The 16,491-nt window shown below is 39.9% G+C and overlaps 2 protein-coding genes across 2 annotated transcripts in view; one reads left to right on the top strand and one right to left on the bottom strand.

Moving 5' to 3' along the window:
- The window catches only part of RASA1 (RAS p21 protein activator 1), a 55,882-nt gene extending 54,849 nt beyond the window's left edge, over positions 1 to 1,033 (top strand). Inside the window, exon 25 of the mRNA XM_014892685.2 lies at positions 156 to 1,033. Coding sequence (XP_014748171.2) covers positions 156 to 239 — 84 coding nt within the window. The 3' untranslated portion in view covers positions 240 to 1,033. The remainder of the gene's footprint in view (positions 1 to 155) is intronic.
- CCNH (cyclin H) lies at positions 841 to 11,451 on the bottom strand. The gene is made up of 9 exons (XM_014892691.2): positions 11,261 to 11,451; positions 11,051 to 11,173; positions 9,812 to 9,885; positions 9,331 to 9,541; positions 8,858 to 9,021; positions 7,086 to 7,156; positions 4,722 to 4,833; positions 4,110 to 4,170; positions 841 to 2,520 (listed from the first exon to the last, which is right to left on the bottom strand). Exons 1-9 carry the CDS (start codon positions 11,375 to 11,377, stop codon positions 2,476 to 2,478), a joined length of 978 nt encoding a protein of 325 aa, XP_014748177.1. The 5' UTR covers positions 11,378 to 11,451; the 3' UTR covers positions 841 to 2,475.
- Positions 11,452 to 16,491: the final 5,040 nt, after the last annotated feature.

The raw sequence follows: 16,491 nt of genomic DNA on the forward strand, positions 1-16,491 counted from the left end.
TACTGGCTAGGGAATCAGTAGTTTTCTCTTTTTAGTAATGTATTTAAACTACCGAGTTGCAGGTCTCCTTAGGCTGATGCTGAAAATATGCTGCTCAGAGAGGCCTTTTCTCCAGTAGCTAACATGTAGTTTCACTGACTCACTCTCTTTCACAGCACGTTCTTAAGAAGCTTTTGGCCATTACTGAACTGCTACAACAAAAACAAAATCAGTATTCAGTGTCCAACAACGTCAGGTAGCAGCTCTCTACCTGAATTCTGCATGGATCCAGCATGCCCAACATGGCAACTCTGACCAGTATCACTTTCTTCTTGCTCTTGCCAAAAATAGCACACTCTGTCACATTCTCAGTGATGTGTGAACTATGCAAAAGGAAAACAAAGATCCTGTTGGTGAATGATTGTACCAGCAGCTTTTTTTAAGCTATCTGTGCAGGACATTTGCACTTTTTTTTTTTCCACTTGGAAACAATGAAATTTCACAACCTCTGAGCCTTGGTGTACAGTTCACTTTCTACAGAGCAGATGCTGTGACTGTGTCTAGGACTTTGAAATTTTCAGCATCTCTGATTGCCAAAGTGTTTGCTGTCTGATTGGAAAAGAATTATCAACTGACATGAGATGAAAGGCGTTGTTCTGACAACCACCTATAACTGGATAACATTTCTTACTGTAACTTCTGACTGGTTACAATAATTCTGACTTTTGACTGTTTCATTCACTTTTAACTTGTATTTAAGTTTCCAGAATTTGATGTTGTGGTAGGAACAACCTTTACTGTACACTTTTTATACCATGCTGTTTCTCTTGCTGGAATTATGTTAAAAGAGAATATGCAGAATGGGTCTTGTCAGCTTTATTTTTTTTGATGTGTCACTGCTTCAGTCTGAATAGTTCTTCCATCAAGAACTGTATATCCAGATAAATCACAATGCTTTTGTAAAATGTTTACAACAGTACATCATTTGAATTCAGTAAATTTATTGATCATTATATCAGACATGCATGCATTCATTAAACCATTTTATAAAATAGATATTGTTTGGTCTTTTTTGTACTGTAAGTCTAGCATAAATATTATTTTTATAAGTGAAAAGTTTTTAAAATAAATCAAGCTGCGTATCTCAAACTTTATGGAAACTGGTTAACTCTGGCTGCTGTGAAAATTTTTCAGTGTCTGCACTGGTGGTATACTTTGAAGTGTTCACACTGTGTCACTTTTTGAGCCTGAGTCCTCAGACAGCATTACCTTGTCCCTGTGCCTTAATTTGTACATCACTGGACAAGGAAGTAGATGTTAAAACATCTTGGGTAGGCTGATATTTAATAAAAAGAAATTCTTCCCTGTGAGTAGGGTGAGACACTGGCAGAGTGCCAGGGATGCCCTGGTCTTGAAGTGTTGAAGGTCATGTCGGATGAGGCTTAGAGCAGCCTTGTCTCGTGGAAGGTGTCCCTTCCCATCACACTGCCATAAACTGTTTAAAAAATTGAATAGTAAAATGTGCTGTTGATTTAGAGAGTATTTCATCATCACCGTGTGTTACATCCTAGGCAGTGAAAAAATAATAGGGAATAAAAGGATTCACTGACAAGACTAATGAGATAACCACTTAAATAATTCTATCATGCAAACACTGTTGTAAACCCTTAAAATGCCTACAGTATCAGAACTGCCAAATCATTGTCACATAAAAATCAGAGACTTGCTTTTGCACCTCTGCTGTAGTATTATAATGGCTCTTGCTCTGTTGCCCTGGTCTCCAGCTGGAACAGTTTCTTGAGGGTGAGAGCTGCCAGATGTCACATGTCTGGCACTGGGCAAACACATGTGACACTCTTCCATAGTGACAATACACCTGTTTGCAAGACCTTGTTACTTGAGCAGTCTTTTCTTATATTGTCCCATAACCCTGTCAAGCCTCCATCAAACTGCATCTCAGAGGAATAAGTAATTAACCTTTCCTTCTGTCCTACTTAGATCGTTAACAGAGTGTATAAAAGGGATTATTTTGTGGATTTAGTTGCTTTGGTATAGGTAATATAACACTGTAAAAATACAAACTGGAAGGCAGAGCTGCCTACCTAATTTACCTATTTCACACAAAATACAGCAAAGAGAATGAAACTGGGGAACACCTAAAGCTACATGTAAAATGGGTTTATTGTAGAACAGGATGTGTGAAAGGGAAATAAATCAGTTGGTGTTCTTAACACTACACTGCAGCCACATCAAACTGTTTCTGAACTAAAAACGAGGGCCAGATTTCTTGAAGCAAATCTTGATAGTGTTGGACCTGTAATGGATATGGGTTTAATAGAACCACAGCTTACTCTTTTATGAGAGTAAAAGGCTTTACAGCCAAGGTGAGAACTAACAGCATCAAGATCTCATGACACATAATAAGGAACCTGTGGCAGGTAGAGTCACAACTGACACCAGAGAGTAGTTCCTGCAATGGTAGGAGTTCATCTTCCTTCAAAGTAATGCTGAATCCACAAGATCATCATCAGTCCACTCTTCCTAATGGAATGGAAAAACACAACACCTTGAGTGACATCTGTGTGTGGTAGTGCGCTCTTTACGGTCTGGATTTAAGAAGTTACAGAGAGACTCCATGAAGAGAAGACTAAAAAAATATTTTAACTTGCAACAAGTTAGGCCTTTAACTTTAAAGCTAGTTATCCATATCTATGCTTACAGTCACGGGCACAGAGTCATCTTAGCAGTCCCTTTTCAGCACCTTAGATAAAGAAGCATGAGCTTTATGTTGGATAACTACATAGAGATTTCCAAAACAGCTCGTACTGCACCTTCTACTACTGTCTTGTGCCTTTCGTGGCTTTGTCACCCTGGCAGCTGAGTCACACCTGTGCTCAGCCATTACCTTGTATGTGTTTTTTATAATTTCAAACTGATGAGCCCACCATACCATTTCTGGCTTTCTACTGATACTAACCTTCGCTGCAAACAGTTAAATCCAGAAACATCTTAGATCAGAATTGACTGTGGACTTGTAGACTACAGTCTAATATCAGATAAATATAGGATTAATGAAGCCACGTTTGCACACTCTGGAAGCTTTCAAAAAGTTAAGCACACTTTCTCCTTTATCTCCTAGGCAGCTCAGATCTGTTTTTCATGTGATGATGACTTAGAAGTAAAATTACACAACAAGTGAAAAGTTTTCCAAGTGCCTCTTTTATAGTTGCCTGTTTCATTTGAAGACTGGCATTTGGATAAGAACTAATCAAAAGTTTTTGCAGCAATAAAATATAAAGTTAAGTTCAAGGTCCCTCGTATTGTTAGAACATAGTTTGAATGCTGATTTTATTATAATCTTGTTTAAATATTTTTTTAGATTCTAATTTGACACTGTAGCATCAACCTACTATAATAACCTCTAATAGCAAATGACACAAATCTTGTCTTTTATCTTCAGATTTTGACAGGTGACCCTCTTCAAATGTTAACACATTCTTCTAAATGCCATACTTATTGTGTCTTAGACTAGCAGTGTCCAGTGTCTTTTGTATCAAGATCAGTCCAGTTAAAAAATGTTCTTCACCTCCGCCAGCATGGACTCTCTCCCATTTACTGTCCACTTACAAACAAAAGCTCTGGAAGGTGTTAATCTCAGATGTGAAGGACAACCTTAATATTGCTTTTATTTTTTGAGTCATCCTTGTCAGTTTATCTCCACCTTATTTATACGTGGTCTTAAAATGCAAAGTACTAGCTGCCCGTCTGTAATTCATGCGGCCTTGTTAACAAATTTTCTGACATAAATTTAGTCCAACACTCCACACTGTTTTGAGCAAGAAATAAAATAAATAAAAACTTCCAAAGCACAAGAAACAGCAGGAAGCATGGTCTGCATATTCATTCCCCTCTTCGCAAAAGACAGGGGTATTCAAAAACACTTCCAAGTACAGCCAAGTATGAAATCTGGCTCATTTAAAGTGAAAAAAAAAAAGTTGAAAAAGTTTCTGTCTGAGCAACAAGTAGAATTATATTACAGATGTGTAAATTTATCTTAGTAGCTGTGTCACTTCTTTCATGGCATTAGAGTGAAAAAAACCAAGCAAAACCTGTACAATAGGTTTACTGACCTCATCCATTTTACATTTCTTTGTGACATATTCCTCATCTTCATAACCTTTCCTCTTCTTCCTAACACAGAGAAGAGTGAAATGCTTAGGTATTTTTATAAGCTAAGACTCTCTTTATTTGACCCCAGGATTACATTAGGGACGTACCTGTTCCATAAAAGAACTAGCAAAGCCTCGGCATGCAGCCTGCTGGAAGTTCAGGGTGCATATTGAAATGAAATGGGCAGAATAGAAAAATCAGGAAACCCTTTGCACATCTACATAATTTTTAAGAAAACATTAAGCCTTTACAACATTCTTGTTTTAATCACCTGATTTTAAAGCACTTAGTTCTCATTACATACAACATCAAGTGGCCACACCTTAGAAGCCACCTTGTATTCCAGTTTTGTGTTACAAAATAATCAGCTTGCCATGCAAATCAGCACAAAAGTACGTATTTATGTATTACTGAAAGGAGTACTTCAGTCTCAGCTTCAGAAGATACAGCAAGCAGATAAACATTGAACATTTAAGGGTTTTCATTTTCTATCACTCACACAGGTAAAAAAATATTAACGTTCTTATGTCAGTAAAAAAGGATGAAGTTTCACACATCCAAGATATACTTACGGGTTTGCATTACATGAAAGGTCCAAGCTGTGACACTTCTCTAACTTCTGTTTTAGAGCAATGACCTCTTCAGGCCTTGGCAGTTCATATTTTCTAATGAGATTCTTCATGCCTAAAATATCAACAAGACAGCTGTAAGCATACAGAGAATTTCTGCTTTGCCTTCTGGTGTTGGGTCTGCATGGCAAGATGTTGGTAGTGGGGGGCCTACAGGGGTGGCTTCTGTGAGAAGCTGCTAGAGACTCCCCCAGGCACAACAGAGGCAATGTAAGACAGCTCCAAGATGTATCCACCACTGGCCAAGGCCAGGCCTATTAAGTGACAGTGAATGTGCGTTTGTGATAACAGATTTGAAAAAAAAAAAAATGCAAATGCTGGCGGCAGCCTGTAGAGGAGGTGACTTTGGAGCAGGTGGATGTGCCCAAAGGAAGCAGTGACCCTTGGGAATTACATGCTATGTACCATACCACGTAGGAAAGAGGAACCTACACTACAGAAAGTTTGCTGGCAAGATTTGTGACCCCATGGCAGATCTGCACTGAAGCAGCCTGTTCCTGAAGGGCTGCATCCTGTGTAATGGAACCACACTAAAGCAGTTCATGAAGAACTGTAGCATGTGGGAAGGACTCACGTAAAAATTTGTAGAGGACAGTCTCTGTGGGAGGGATCCCACACTGCAGCAGGGGAATAATTTGAGGAGGAAGGAGCAACACAAATATATGGTAAGCTGACTACAGTCCCCCTGCACTGGAGGGAGTGAAAGTGAATCCAGAAAGACGGGAGGGGTGGGGGAAAGGTCTTTTTAAGATTTGGATTTCACTTCTCCTTACCCTACTCTAATTTGATTGGTGATTAATTAATTTCCCCCAGTTGTGTCTGTTTTGCTCATGACAGTGACTGGTGAGTGACCTCTCCCTGCCCTTGTCTTAGCCCATAAACTTGTTATTTTCTCTGCCCTGCCTAGCTAGGGACGTCAGTGATAAGGATGGCTCTGGTGGTTACTTGGCATCTGCATGGTGAATCTTGTGAATCATGGTGCACTTGTGAATCACACAACCCTATCCAGTCTCCAATGTGGCTGAGTATTGTATAAGTCTCACAGTCACGCTTAAACCAACAGTTCATCCTTCTTTCCCTCATTGTAACTACAGTGAAAAAAGTCTCCAACGGCACTGACTCTAAATTTCCTTAAGGCAGAGTTCACATTATTCTGCTAACAAGCTTCAAAATACACAGGTATTTTTTGCAATCAACACTGTACCTGCTGTCCTAAAAAAAAATAATCAGTTCCAGTCTTTTTAATACTGCAAATTAAATTTACAAGTTTTTTCTCTGCCACCAGTACTCTCTAGAAGTCATTTACAAATGCTTTCAAAATTTCCTTCCAACCGTGTTAGATTTACAGAAGAGCTGCCTTTGGGCTAAAGTTACCATCTACAAAACTGAAATGAAGAGTAAGTGATCCCAGCATTCCCTTCCATCTTAGTAATGGAAGTCTGAAGACTCGATTTGTTAGAAGACCAGAAATTAAACATCTTAAGTTCTATAAATTTAAGCTAAATTGAATTTGTAGACCCTGGTTACTTGTATGGTGCATTCACTGCTCATGTCAGCCAGCCCAGTTTCACTGCCACCACTCCCATTTGAAGCGCATGCATTAGCTTAACACATTCAATAACTGATACTTAATGGGAATTTCATACCACAGCCTTTTCATTTAAATACAAAAAGGTAACAGTGTACTACACTCCCTTTTAGCTTAGCTAAACATGGTGGTATTCTTAATATTTGTAAACTATATACACACAGAGGTATATTTCTCACACTAGTGAAGCTAAGCATCTTCTGAAACATAGCAGCAAAATAACTGTGCAGTATAAATACTGGCCTATCACATTAATCATTTAGCTTACAAAAGGTACCTTTCAGTTGTTATATGCAGGCTTTGCCTGAAGGTATAATGTTTAAGATACAGTGACTTAAAAAGCGATTTAGTTCTGTCGTACAGAAACCTTTATCTAGTTCTCAAACGAGATTTCTCACTTTTGAATTCAAAAGTGGCTAGCACTTAACTGACTCCAGCACGTAAGTACTGAAAGCATCAGGCAGGTCCTCTGCCTGTTAATATGAAACAAATAATTTAATTTGTTTAATTTATTTGTTCATTTTGTTTCAGTCTTTTTTCCCTTTCCAGCCACATGCTGAGTACTTCATTCTACTGTATGCACTTTACTTATGCATGCCTTAAGGTGAAGAGAAGCATTTGAAGCACACCTTTTTATTTAAAGCTTTTGTAATTTGGAAAAAGATGGTTTTTCCTCCTTTTGAGATATTCTTTATCATACTTTTCCAATATTTACTTACATTTCATGTCATCTAGCAATCTGGATAAGGTCAATCTGTTTTCTTTCAGCATAAGACTTTCTGATAAATAGCTGCAAAGAGACATGGAAAAATAAATTTTTAAAGTGTCATAATCATTTGTGGCAATTACTGTGAGTTAATAAAAAGTGTATTATTTATTATGAACATCTCCTAGAGCTTTATAATTAGCTAAGTAAGAACTCTTTAAGCTTTTTGTGTAAGTGCTATAAAGTGATAAAAAAGCAAATCTGTCACTGTAAAAAGGTGACAAAAATATTCCCCCAGCCACATTGAAATAACACTGCCAAATTAGACATTTCTAAGCCTCAGGGAGCTAAGTCAAATTAAGTTTAAGATTCTACAACATCACACTCTTGAACAATATGCCCACAGGACAAACAAATACTACAGTGGTTTTCAGACTGACCAACAGCAGAGCTTGCAAGGCAGGCCTGCTGCTTCTGGCAGCTGAAAGCTATTACTAAATGGTGTCTTGCATGAACTAATGGGTCCCTTCCTCTTCCCAATGAGATTAAATTTCTCTTTAGTAATAACACTAATGCACATTGCCTAGATAAAGACATGAGCAATCCTCCTCACCAATATCCACAACAACCAAGAAGTTCTAGCCCTTCCCCCATGACAGCAACAGGTTTTCCAATTCCCACGTGTTCTGTACCGCCTCTGTAGCTGCACCTGATCACAGACCATCAGCTGCACCATCAGCTTCTTTCATGTCCAGCAGCAAAAACTCACATCAAACAAGGTTATAACAACTGTATGGTGCAGACAGGTAATAAAGACTTGAATTCTTCCTGAATGTGCACACAAAGTTTAGACACGTTGAATCACATCTACAAATTATTTTAATTATTTTTGCAAGCATGATTTTCTGAATTTTAGCACAAGCAGTACAGAATACAGGTCTAGGAATGAGATCAAGTTTCAAGTTAAAGTAAGCACCTAAATGTTTTTACACAATTCTTAGAAGACAGTGAATCCTGTAGAGAATACTCCCAACACTCCTTCTTTTAGAACTAGAGAGATTTAGAACAGATTAGTGATTTTATTTTAATAGAACTTTTTGGATTTAGAGCAGGTGTTAAAACTCCAGATACAAAATGCTCACAGGTACTAGCATGGTATTATAACATGCCAGGTACAGTTCCTTACAGCAACCACCTCAGCTGTTCATCTGAAGAAAAGCGTATATTTTGTCCACAAGAGAACTAAACCAAACAAACTATACATTTCAGCAAAGGTATCAAAGTGTTTGATAATACCTGTGAAAACACCAGTGACAAGGTCACAGAAGGAAAAGACTGATTTGAAGCACACCTTAGCCCTGGTTCATATCCATGGAAACTGAACAGCTGCAGCATCCAAACACAGCATGTTACAGTATGCCCATTAGCTGTTAGTTCAGTGTAATTTCAGTTGACTCTCAGTTTCCACCATATTTTCACTTTCTTCCCTATGTAACCCTTAAACTGAGTCTGAAAATCCTATGCTGTTCTAATTAAGGCAAAGTAATCAGGGGCTTTTTTTAACTTCTTTCAGAGGACTATAAATACCAGACAGCAATCTACTGCTTTCATCACCTATTTGTGAAAATGAACAGTACCACTGCCATTCTAAAACATAAAGAACTGACAAGTGCTATCAATCAGTAAATACACAATTCTAGTAATTAAGAATGTCTACAGCAAAGCAATTTTATACATGAAGCAAATAAACTGCTTAAATCCCACATAAAAGAAAGAAAATACTACCTTTCCATATTAATTCCTGCTCTTGAGCCACTAGATAATATGGCAGTGAGAGCGATCTGTGAGGGTGTAAAGAGCAGATATGCATCTGTCAGAGCCACTCGGTTAAGGAAGTCATCAGCTGTTTTTCTCAAAACTTCAGGATTTTCCAGCACTGGATAGCGAGTCTAAAAAGTAATGATTTAGGAAAATAAGCAGCTGTTCATCATTCCTGTTCATGAGCTCAGAATACACAATTCAACAGTATTTTATAAAGCTAAAAAGTAGCAGACCATATTTTTATTCCAAAAATATCCTAAACAACTTAAAGACCTTAAAGACCACAAGTAAAACAACCATCTTTCAGGTACTTGTCTATCACTGTAGAAATTAGATCTTTTAACTCACAGGCACAAAAGGAAGTAAATTTTTTTAAGACAATGCATGACAGACTTATATTTATTACACAGAGCACATAGCGTATCAGAGAGTATTACCTTAATATCAATTAGAAATCCCTCAAATGGCCTGTAGGGATTGTGGATGATGAGATGGAAGTTCAGTTGCTGAATAAGTAGCAGTTCATATTCCAGTATTTGTTCAAGAGCTTTTTCCTGTCCAAGAGGACTTTCTCGAAGGTTACCAACAAACTGTGCACTGGATACATTAAATTCATCTACTTTACAGGCCAAAAATGCACATGTTAGCCTTGAGGAAAGAAAAAAACAAAAAAGCAAACAATTGACATATGCAGCATCCATTCTCCTGTAAGAGTTCTGCTCAGAAAATTTGTGTATATTTAAAACACCATGTTCTGAACACAGCAAAAGGATAGTGAAACTGACCATATTTTTGTCTTTACTCCTACTTAAGCTATCAGATTTTCTCTCTTGGTTTTTTTTCAGTCTTTATAAATATAAAGATCATACTTCTAATATTCTATTTGATTGAGTAACTCAAGAAGTGTTGATAACTCACATTATTATCCGAGGATGATACTCCATCACTGAGTTATTGAGGTAAAAACGTTTGAAATACATGCAAGCTGTTCCCTAAATCGAAAAAAATGGGGAGGGAAAAAATAAAAATGGATTAAGAAAAAATAAGTAAGTACATAAAAAGAAAAAAACACAAAAACCAGGCAAGTTTAGATATATACTACAAGCACATATGATACACTGAGGCACTAAGACACATATAGCCTTTTTATGTCATTAAATATTTCAAAGTCTTTATTTTTGCCTGCAAGAACCTTACACTACGATTGTCATACCAAATAATTTTTTTATTTTTAGGCATGTTTTGGAAGACAATGCTTAAAAAGCCAGCAGTATCTTTATGAAAAAAAGTATTAAAATGAAATTTAAAAATCAAAGGCTGAAAAAAAACCATCCTGAAAGCTGTGAGCAATCCTAACCATTTGACATTTTACATCACTAAATTCTGCAGCATGTTTATCAGCATGAAAGCCAATGCTTTCCAAAATGAGACGCTGCAGGGGCTACTTCTCAAACATCAGTCTGGCTTCACAGAATATGCCATGGCACTGACTGCCATCTTTCAAAGGCATCCTCAAGCATGGCACCCTTCACCATACCTGCGTGAAAAACGGAGGACTAACAGGGGACAGTGTAAATCATACATCTTAATGGTTTAATGAGAGAGGCACAATTTCACTCCGTTCTTCAGCACTAAGTCTTCACTTCTCCCTTCTGAAATATCCTCTTCTGCATTCAAGTAAGTTCAAGGTAATTCTGTTCGTCCTTTGTAGGTTAATATTTTGCCAATACATGATCTAATATAATGCAAGTACATTATTTTGTGGTCAGAGAAGCATTAATGCTGGAGAAACATCTGAATGACAGCCCAAATTTGGGACCGTCTCCTTTAACTACTGGGAGATTGTTTCATTGTATCACCAAAAATCTACGACTATTTTGTTTCTACTCTTTGCTAAAGGAAAACAAAACAATTCAGTAACCCAAGCAAGTTTATGAGCCACAGGGGAAAAGATCCCCTTGAAAGACATCTGGTTTTGAAATGGCTGTACACGTCAAAAAAAGAAACAAAAAAAGATATGAAGTGGCCACAGTCTATAGTGCTAGAAGAGAGAAAAGAGGCTTTAAAGACATCCGCGCTCTCAAGAACAATCCAAGCAGGCAGTAAGCTAAGGGATAAGGGGGGCGGAGGCTGCAGCTCTGTCCTCCCCTCGCTTACCACCACGGACCGCGGCATCGCGGGCTTGAACGCGGCGCAGAAGTCTAGCAGCCTCTTCTCGTAGTACTTGCATAGTGCCAGCTCCTCGTGCGGCTCCAGCAGCACCAGGTCGCCCTGCGGCACCTTGGGAGAAGCAAAGCCGCGCCTGAGTCCGCCGCGGTAGCACCCTGCCGCCCCGCTCCGCCCCGCAACCCCTGCGGCCCCGCGCACCTTCCCGCTGGCCGCCGCCCTGGCCCGGGCCCAGCGGTTCCCCTCAGCGCGGCGCCGCGCCAGCTCCTCCTCGCCGCGGAAGGTCCAGTGCCGGCGCTGCGTGCTGCTGTGGAACATGGCTCCACAACATGGCCGCACCCGCGCGCGGCACGCCGGGAGCCGCCTCAGCGCGCTGGACAGGCCTGGGACACTCCCTGATGGGAGAAGGACATTTCCGTTTCCTTTCCCAAACTTTGTTTCTTGAGGAAGGGTTCTTGCGAAACAGCCTGTTGTAAACTTTTGCGGAATAGCAGCACTCTCGTGTTTCCCTTTCGGTTTTATTCATGTAAACTTGCAAGTTTACATTGCACTTGTGCAGCCTCCCCTCGAGTGTTGGGGGCAGTTTTGCGCACCGCAATATAAGACAGTTATTCAGCTATTAGAGAACATTCAAAGGAGGGCCACAAGGATGATGAAGGGTCTGGAGAGGAAGCCGTGTGAGGAGTGGCTGAGGTCTGTTCAGCCTCGATAAGAGGAGACTGGAGGGAGACCTCATTGCAGTTACAGTTTCTTCATAAGGGAAGAGGAGGGGCAGGCACTTACCTTAACTGTGGTGCCCAGTGGCAGGACACTAAATGGCATGTACTTAAGTCAGGGGAAGTTTAGGTTGGATATAAGGAAAAAGTTTTTGACTCGCAGGGTGGTTGGTTACTGGAACAGACTCCACAGGGAAGTGGTCACATCACTGTGATAATTGATAAAAGATTCGTTAATCACAAAAGTATTGGGGTTTGTATAATACTAAGCTCTGAAGTGAAGCATGGACACTAGATAAAGGAAATTATATAATATAATAATTCTGTTTAAAATCACCTTGTTATGGTATATTATGTTTTCCAAATAAGTGGTATCGGCTACCAGCTTGCAAAATCAGACTTCCCAATAGCCTTTTCTGCCTTTGTCTGATCAATGCTGCCTATCTCAAGGACCAGACTTCCAGAATTTCTCTGGTGGTTATTTACAAGGACCAGATGGCTATCTGTGACTGGTATCACCCAAAGGCTTTGTGAATTGGTGTAAGGATGTTTATTTGACCACCACTGCTTACCTGGCAAAATTATGACAACAAAAACCCAAAAATTATTGATTACAACGAGAAACTATAGTATAAGAAGAGGCAGCAAACCAAGGTTTGGTGGAGAGTGGAGTGGGCGGTGACCCCTCACATTCCCCAGCCCACTGCTTGCTCTTTCTGTATCAAATAAAGCAATCTAAATTTTGCTGAATATCGAGACTTTTGTCTCTCATTTATAACATCACCAAGCCTGGTGGCTTCAAGAAGTGTTTGGGCAATGCTCTCAGGCCGTTGTTGTGATTCTTGGGGTGTCCTGTGCAGGACAGGAACTAGACTCGATGATCGTGGTGGGTCTCTACATATTATGTGATTCTGCTCCTTTAGGTTCTGTCTCTTCCTCTCCCCAAATAACCATAGTATATAAAATCCAATTATGCTTTTTAGGAAGCAGTATTTCATAGCCTCTATGCTTCAGCCAGAAACTTTAGATACTCCTATGTAGTATCTAATATTTGTATTTGAAGTATGTGAGGATAGTATATAAAACATACTTTTGTGGACAGTCACAAGACTTGTAGTTAAAATGTTACACAACAAGTTATTTTCTTTTAAATGGAATTTATGCAGCAGTGGGAGGAAATTCTTTTAACCTTAGCACAATAGTATTTGATCCCTATCTAGGATTAATGCTTTGTTTTGTATCATACAGTGCTTACTACAAATATCAGGGATAAATGCAGCTTTGTGTTAACTCTCAATATGTGTGACAAATAAGCCTTGTGCTAACTGTGGGAAATATATAATTTTCCTCATAATTTTTCTAATTAATTCTTCTAATTAATTATCTTCTAATTAATTGTTTCTAATTATTCTGAAGCAGTTTTAATTTTCTAATTAAAACTAATTTCTAATTTTCCACTCTGTCATATGCCACTGTAGCCAGCATTTAGCAAGGTTGTCATAACTGGTATTGTGGGAAGATAGTTTAAGAAAATTATTAAAACTAAGTTTTTCTAAAACAAGTGTAATCAACACTCTAATATGTTTCAATTATCTCAAACCTAAAAGGATGTTAACAAGGCCTTGGAGAGAGATCTGTTGTTGAAATTGGACAAAAGTAATGCAAAATTCATGAACCCCGAGGACATTTTGCAGGAACTCAAGATAAAGAAGAAACTAACAAAGCCAGTTCACCTTTTCTGTTTGGGAAAAAGATAATAAAAAGACTGAAGAACTAGGCTAATTAGCATAAGAAGTGAGAAAACAAGCAAATAGGAGATAGAATATTAATTAATTGAGAGAATTATGGAACTTATGGAGCCAATGAACATTAATTTCTTTATTTCCTACAGTGTATAAATAGTGAAAAGTTTTCAAACTGGATGTGCGTATTAGGTGAACCTGTCCTGGTTTGAAAGACAGGTATTTGCTAAGAAAACTAGGAGCCTCTCTTTGAAATGGAGAATGTAAAACCCTCTCTCCAATTTATTATAATTTTGAAATAAAGGGGCTGTCAGGCAAAGATATGGGGGTAGGAATGTCAGGAAAATTAATCCACAAACACCAGAGGTTTATGTCCAAAAAGGAGACAGAGGAGTCCTTTTTGCTTTATTCGAATAAATGGAGAGGCCATGAGACATTCCCCTGGGATCTCTCAAATTTTTGGAGGACGCAGCCTCCTTTTCATCCTATTTTCCCGGCCGCATTTCCCTCTCTCTTTCCCCATTGGCTGAGGTACTTGAGAGGCACAGACTTCCCGGAACGCCTGATACCTGAAACTCCCCTCTAATGTATAACCCTCCCTTTTAATTTTTAATTCATAGTTTTCCCCCCGTTGCTTCTTTCATCTTTCGGTATCCAATTTCATTTATCAGCAGCCCTACAGTTTGTTTGTAAAGGCAACTATCTCTTTCCATTCATCAATCAGTGGAATCCATCCCATTGTTTCTTTTATCTCTCAGTGCTAGCCTTATCTACAGGCTGATCCACAGCTCATTTGTAAAGAGAAATTCAACATTCCTCTCAGGAATAACAGTTCTTTATTGATATATATATATACATATATACGTGTTAGGAATGGTTTTCTATTTTTCCAATTAAACAAACAACAAAGATTAAAAGTAACAACAAATTTTTAATAGTAGCAATTATAAATGAATACAATCAGAAGTACTAACGATGATTACAAAAATTATTGAAACTAAATCCCATCCAAGTAAAGTATTACAATTGTATAATTTGGGATGGATAAGATTTGAGAGTAAGTGTTTTAGTATAATTGAGGTTCGTATAAAGCATAAGCAAAACCGACCGGGGGTACGGGGAGGGGCCTGCCCTTCCTCTCGTACCCAAGCATTTGGGCTAACAATCCCACTTATATACTATAGGCTACAAAAGTTTCTAGGAAGCTCCTCCTAGTTTCTATTCCTAAAATCTACGTAACTATACTGCACGGTGCATGCTCTACTAATGGGTTAGGGGGTCTCTTATCCTTTTGAGGGTCTTATTTCCGGTGAAGGCTCATCATCTTCATCGGTGACCGAGGTGTGACCTGCAGGTAGCGCAGGCGCCCTGTGTGACTGAGCAGATGTTTTCCATAACATGTCCCATGCTTGGAATCATTCCATTTTTGACAGCTTCAAGGTTGAAGCTGTATTTCTAGATGCTGCTTATCAGACCTACGTCCTTCTACTATTCTTATCTGACTTTCTTCTAACCTCCTTCTTCGACTCCCAACATCTGGAAGATGTCTTTTATCCTGTCTCACCCATCTCCCCCCCTTTCACTCGGTAACAATAGTCTTTTATTGATCTAAATACAATTTTGTTAATATAGTTACATTTTAATTAGCACGAATCACATTTATCACATACGTATATATAAAACAAGGCAAACAAAACAACAGCTACAGCTACGAAATTGACAACAAACAGAACCCGAACCCAGTAACAGTTATTTTGGTTATGGACACCTTTACACCTTTCCCCCGTGGTGCAGTTACCGTCACAGCTGGCATGCAGCGCCAGCCAGTTCCCAGTTATCAGGGGGAGATACGATGATCCCACGTGGCTGGGGCGCTGGGAGTGATGGCGGCTGCGTCCCGGATGGGAAGGGTGGAGGAGAGAGGCGCTGCTTACAGATCCCTGGGGCACTCTCGCTCCCAGTGCTCCAATAGGATGCTTGGAGATGCCAGGCTGAAGGGGGAGGGCGTCCGAGCAGGGGGTGGTGGGGTCCCACAGCCGAGGAAGGCCGCTCCCGGCGTTGGGATCGCAAAGATGGTGGGCGGCAGCTGCGGTTGTCCTCCTCCGACTCCACGGGTAAAAAAAAAAAGAGCGAGCAACTGCCCACACTTCTTTTTTACCTGCCCCCTGATCTCGCGGTGTTCTCCCTCTTCCCCTCCCCTCCCGTTCCCTCCCCGCCCTGCAAGAGAAACTGAAAAAAAAAAAAATAGGGACAGAGAGTCTCTCCCCTCCTTCCGTCACTAGCCAACTGTGCTAGGGCCTAGCCAAGGGATTTCTTAGCATGACAATGGGGAAAATTCCACAGAGAAAAAAAAGGGAAAAAAGAACCAACCCCCAACAGAAGCTATCCACGTGCACCCAATATGTTGAAAAAATATCAGCTTTCTAACATAATAAACTGGTTGGAGAGTTCGTTTCCTGGTTTTTAGTGACGAAGTGGTTCCTTGCTCTAAGGCCTTTGGGGATATATATGGGGATAGGAAAAACAGCTAGGATGTGGGGATAGGAAGAGCTAGAATAACTAGTATATATAACAGGCAAACAAAACAACAACAACTGTGAAATTAACAACAAACAGAACAAGAACCCAGTAACAGTTCTCTCAGCCGTAAGCCCTTTTCCCTTTGGTGCAGTTATCACCACTAGCAGTGAGTGCTGGCCAGCTCCCGGTGGGCAGGGCAGATGCGACAATCCCGTGCAGCTGCAGAAGCGCTGGGGTGAATGGCGCGTGTGTCCCACATGGGAAGGAATGGAGGAGAGAGGCAGGACGCTTGGAAACAGCAAGCTGAAAGTGGAAGGATGTCCTAGCAGGCCCTGGTGCTGCTGGGTCCAACAGCGGAAGAAGAGGCAGCTCCCGGCGTTGGGATGGCTGGCGGTTGCAGCGACCTTTCTCTTCTGGAGCCAAGAGCGAGCGAGAGAGAGCAACTGCCCCCTCC

This window comes from Sturnus vulgaris, chromosome Z, assembly GCF_052056855.1.
Source record: "Sturnus vulgaris isolate bStuVul1 chromosome Z, bStuVul1.hap1, whole genome shotgun sequence".
Taxonomy (NCBI): Eukaryota; Metazoa; Chordata; class Aves; order Passeriformes; family Sturnidae; genus Sturnus; species Sturnus vulgaris.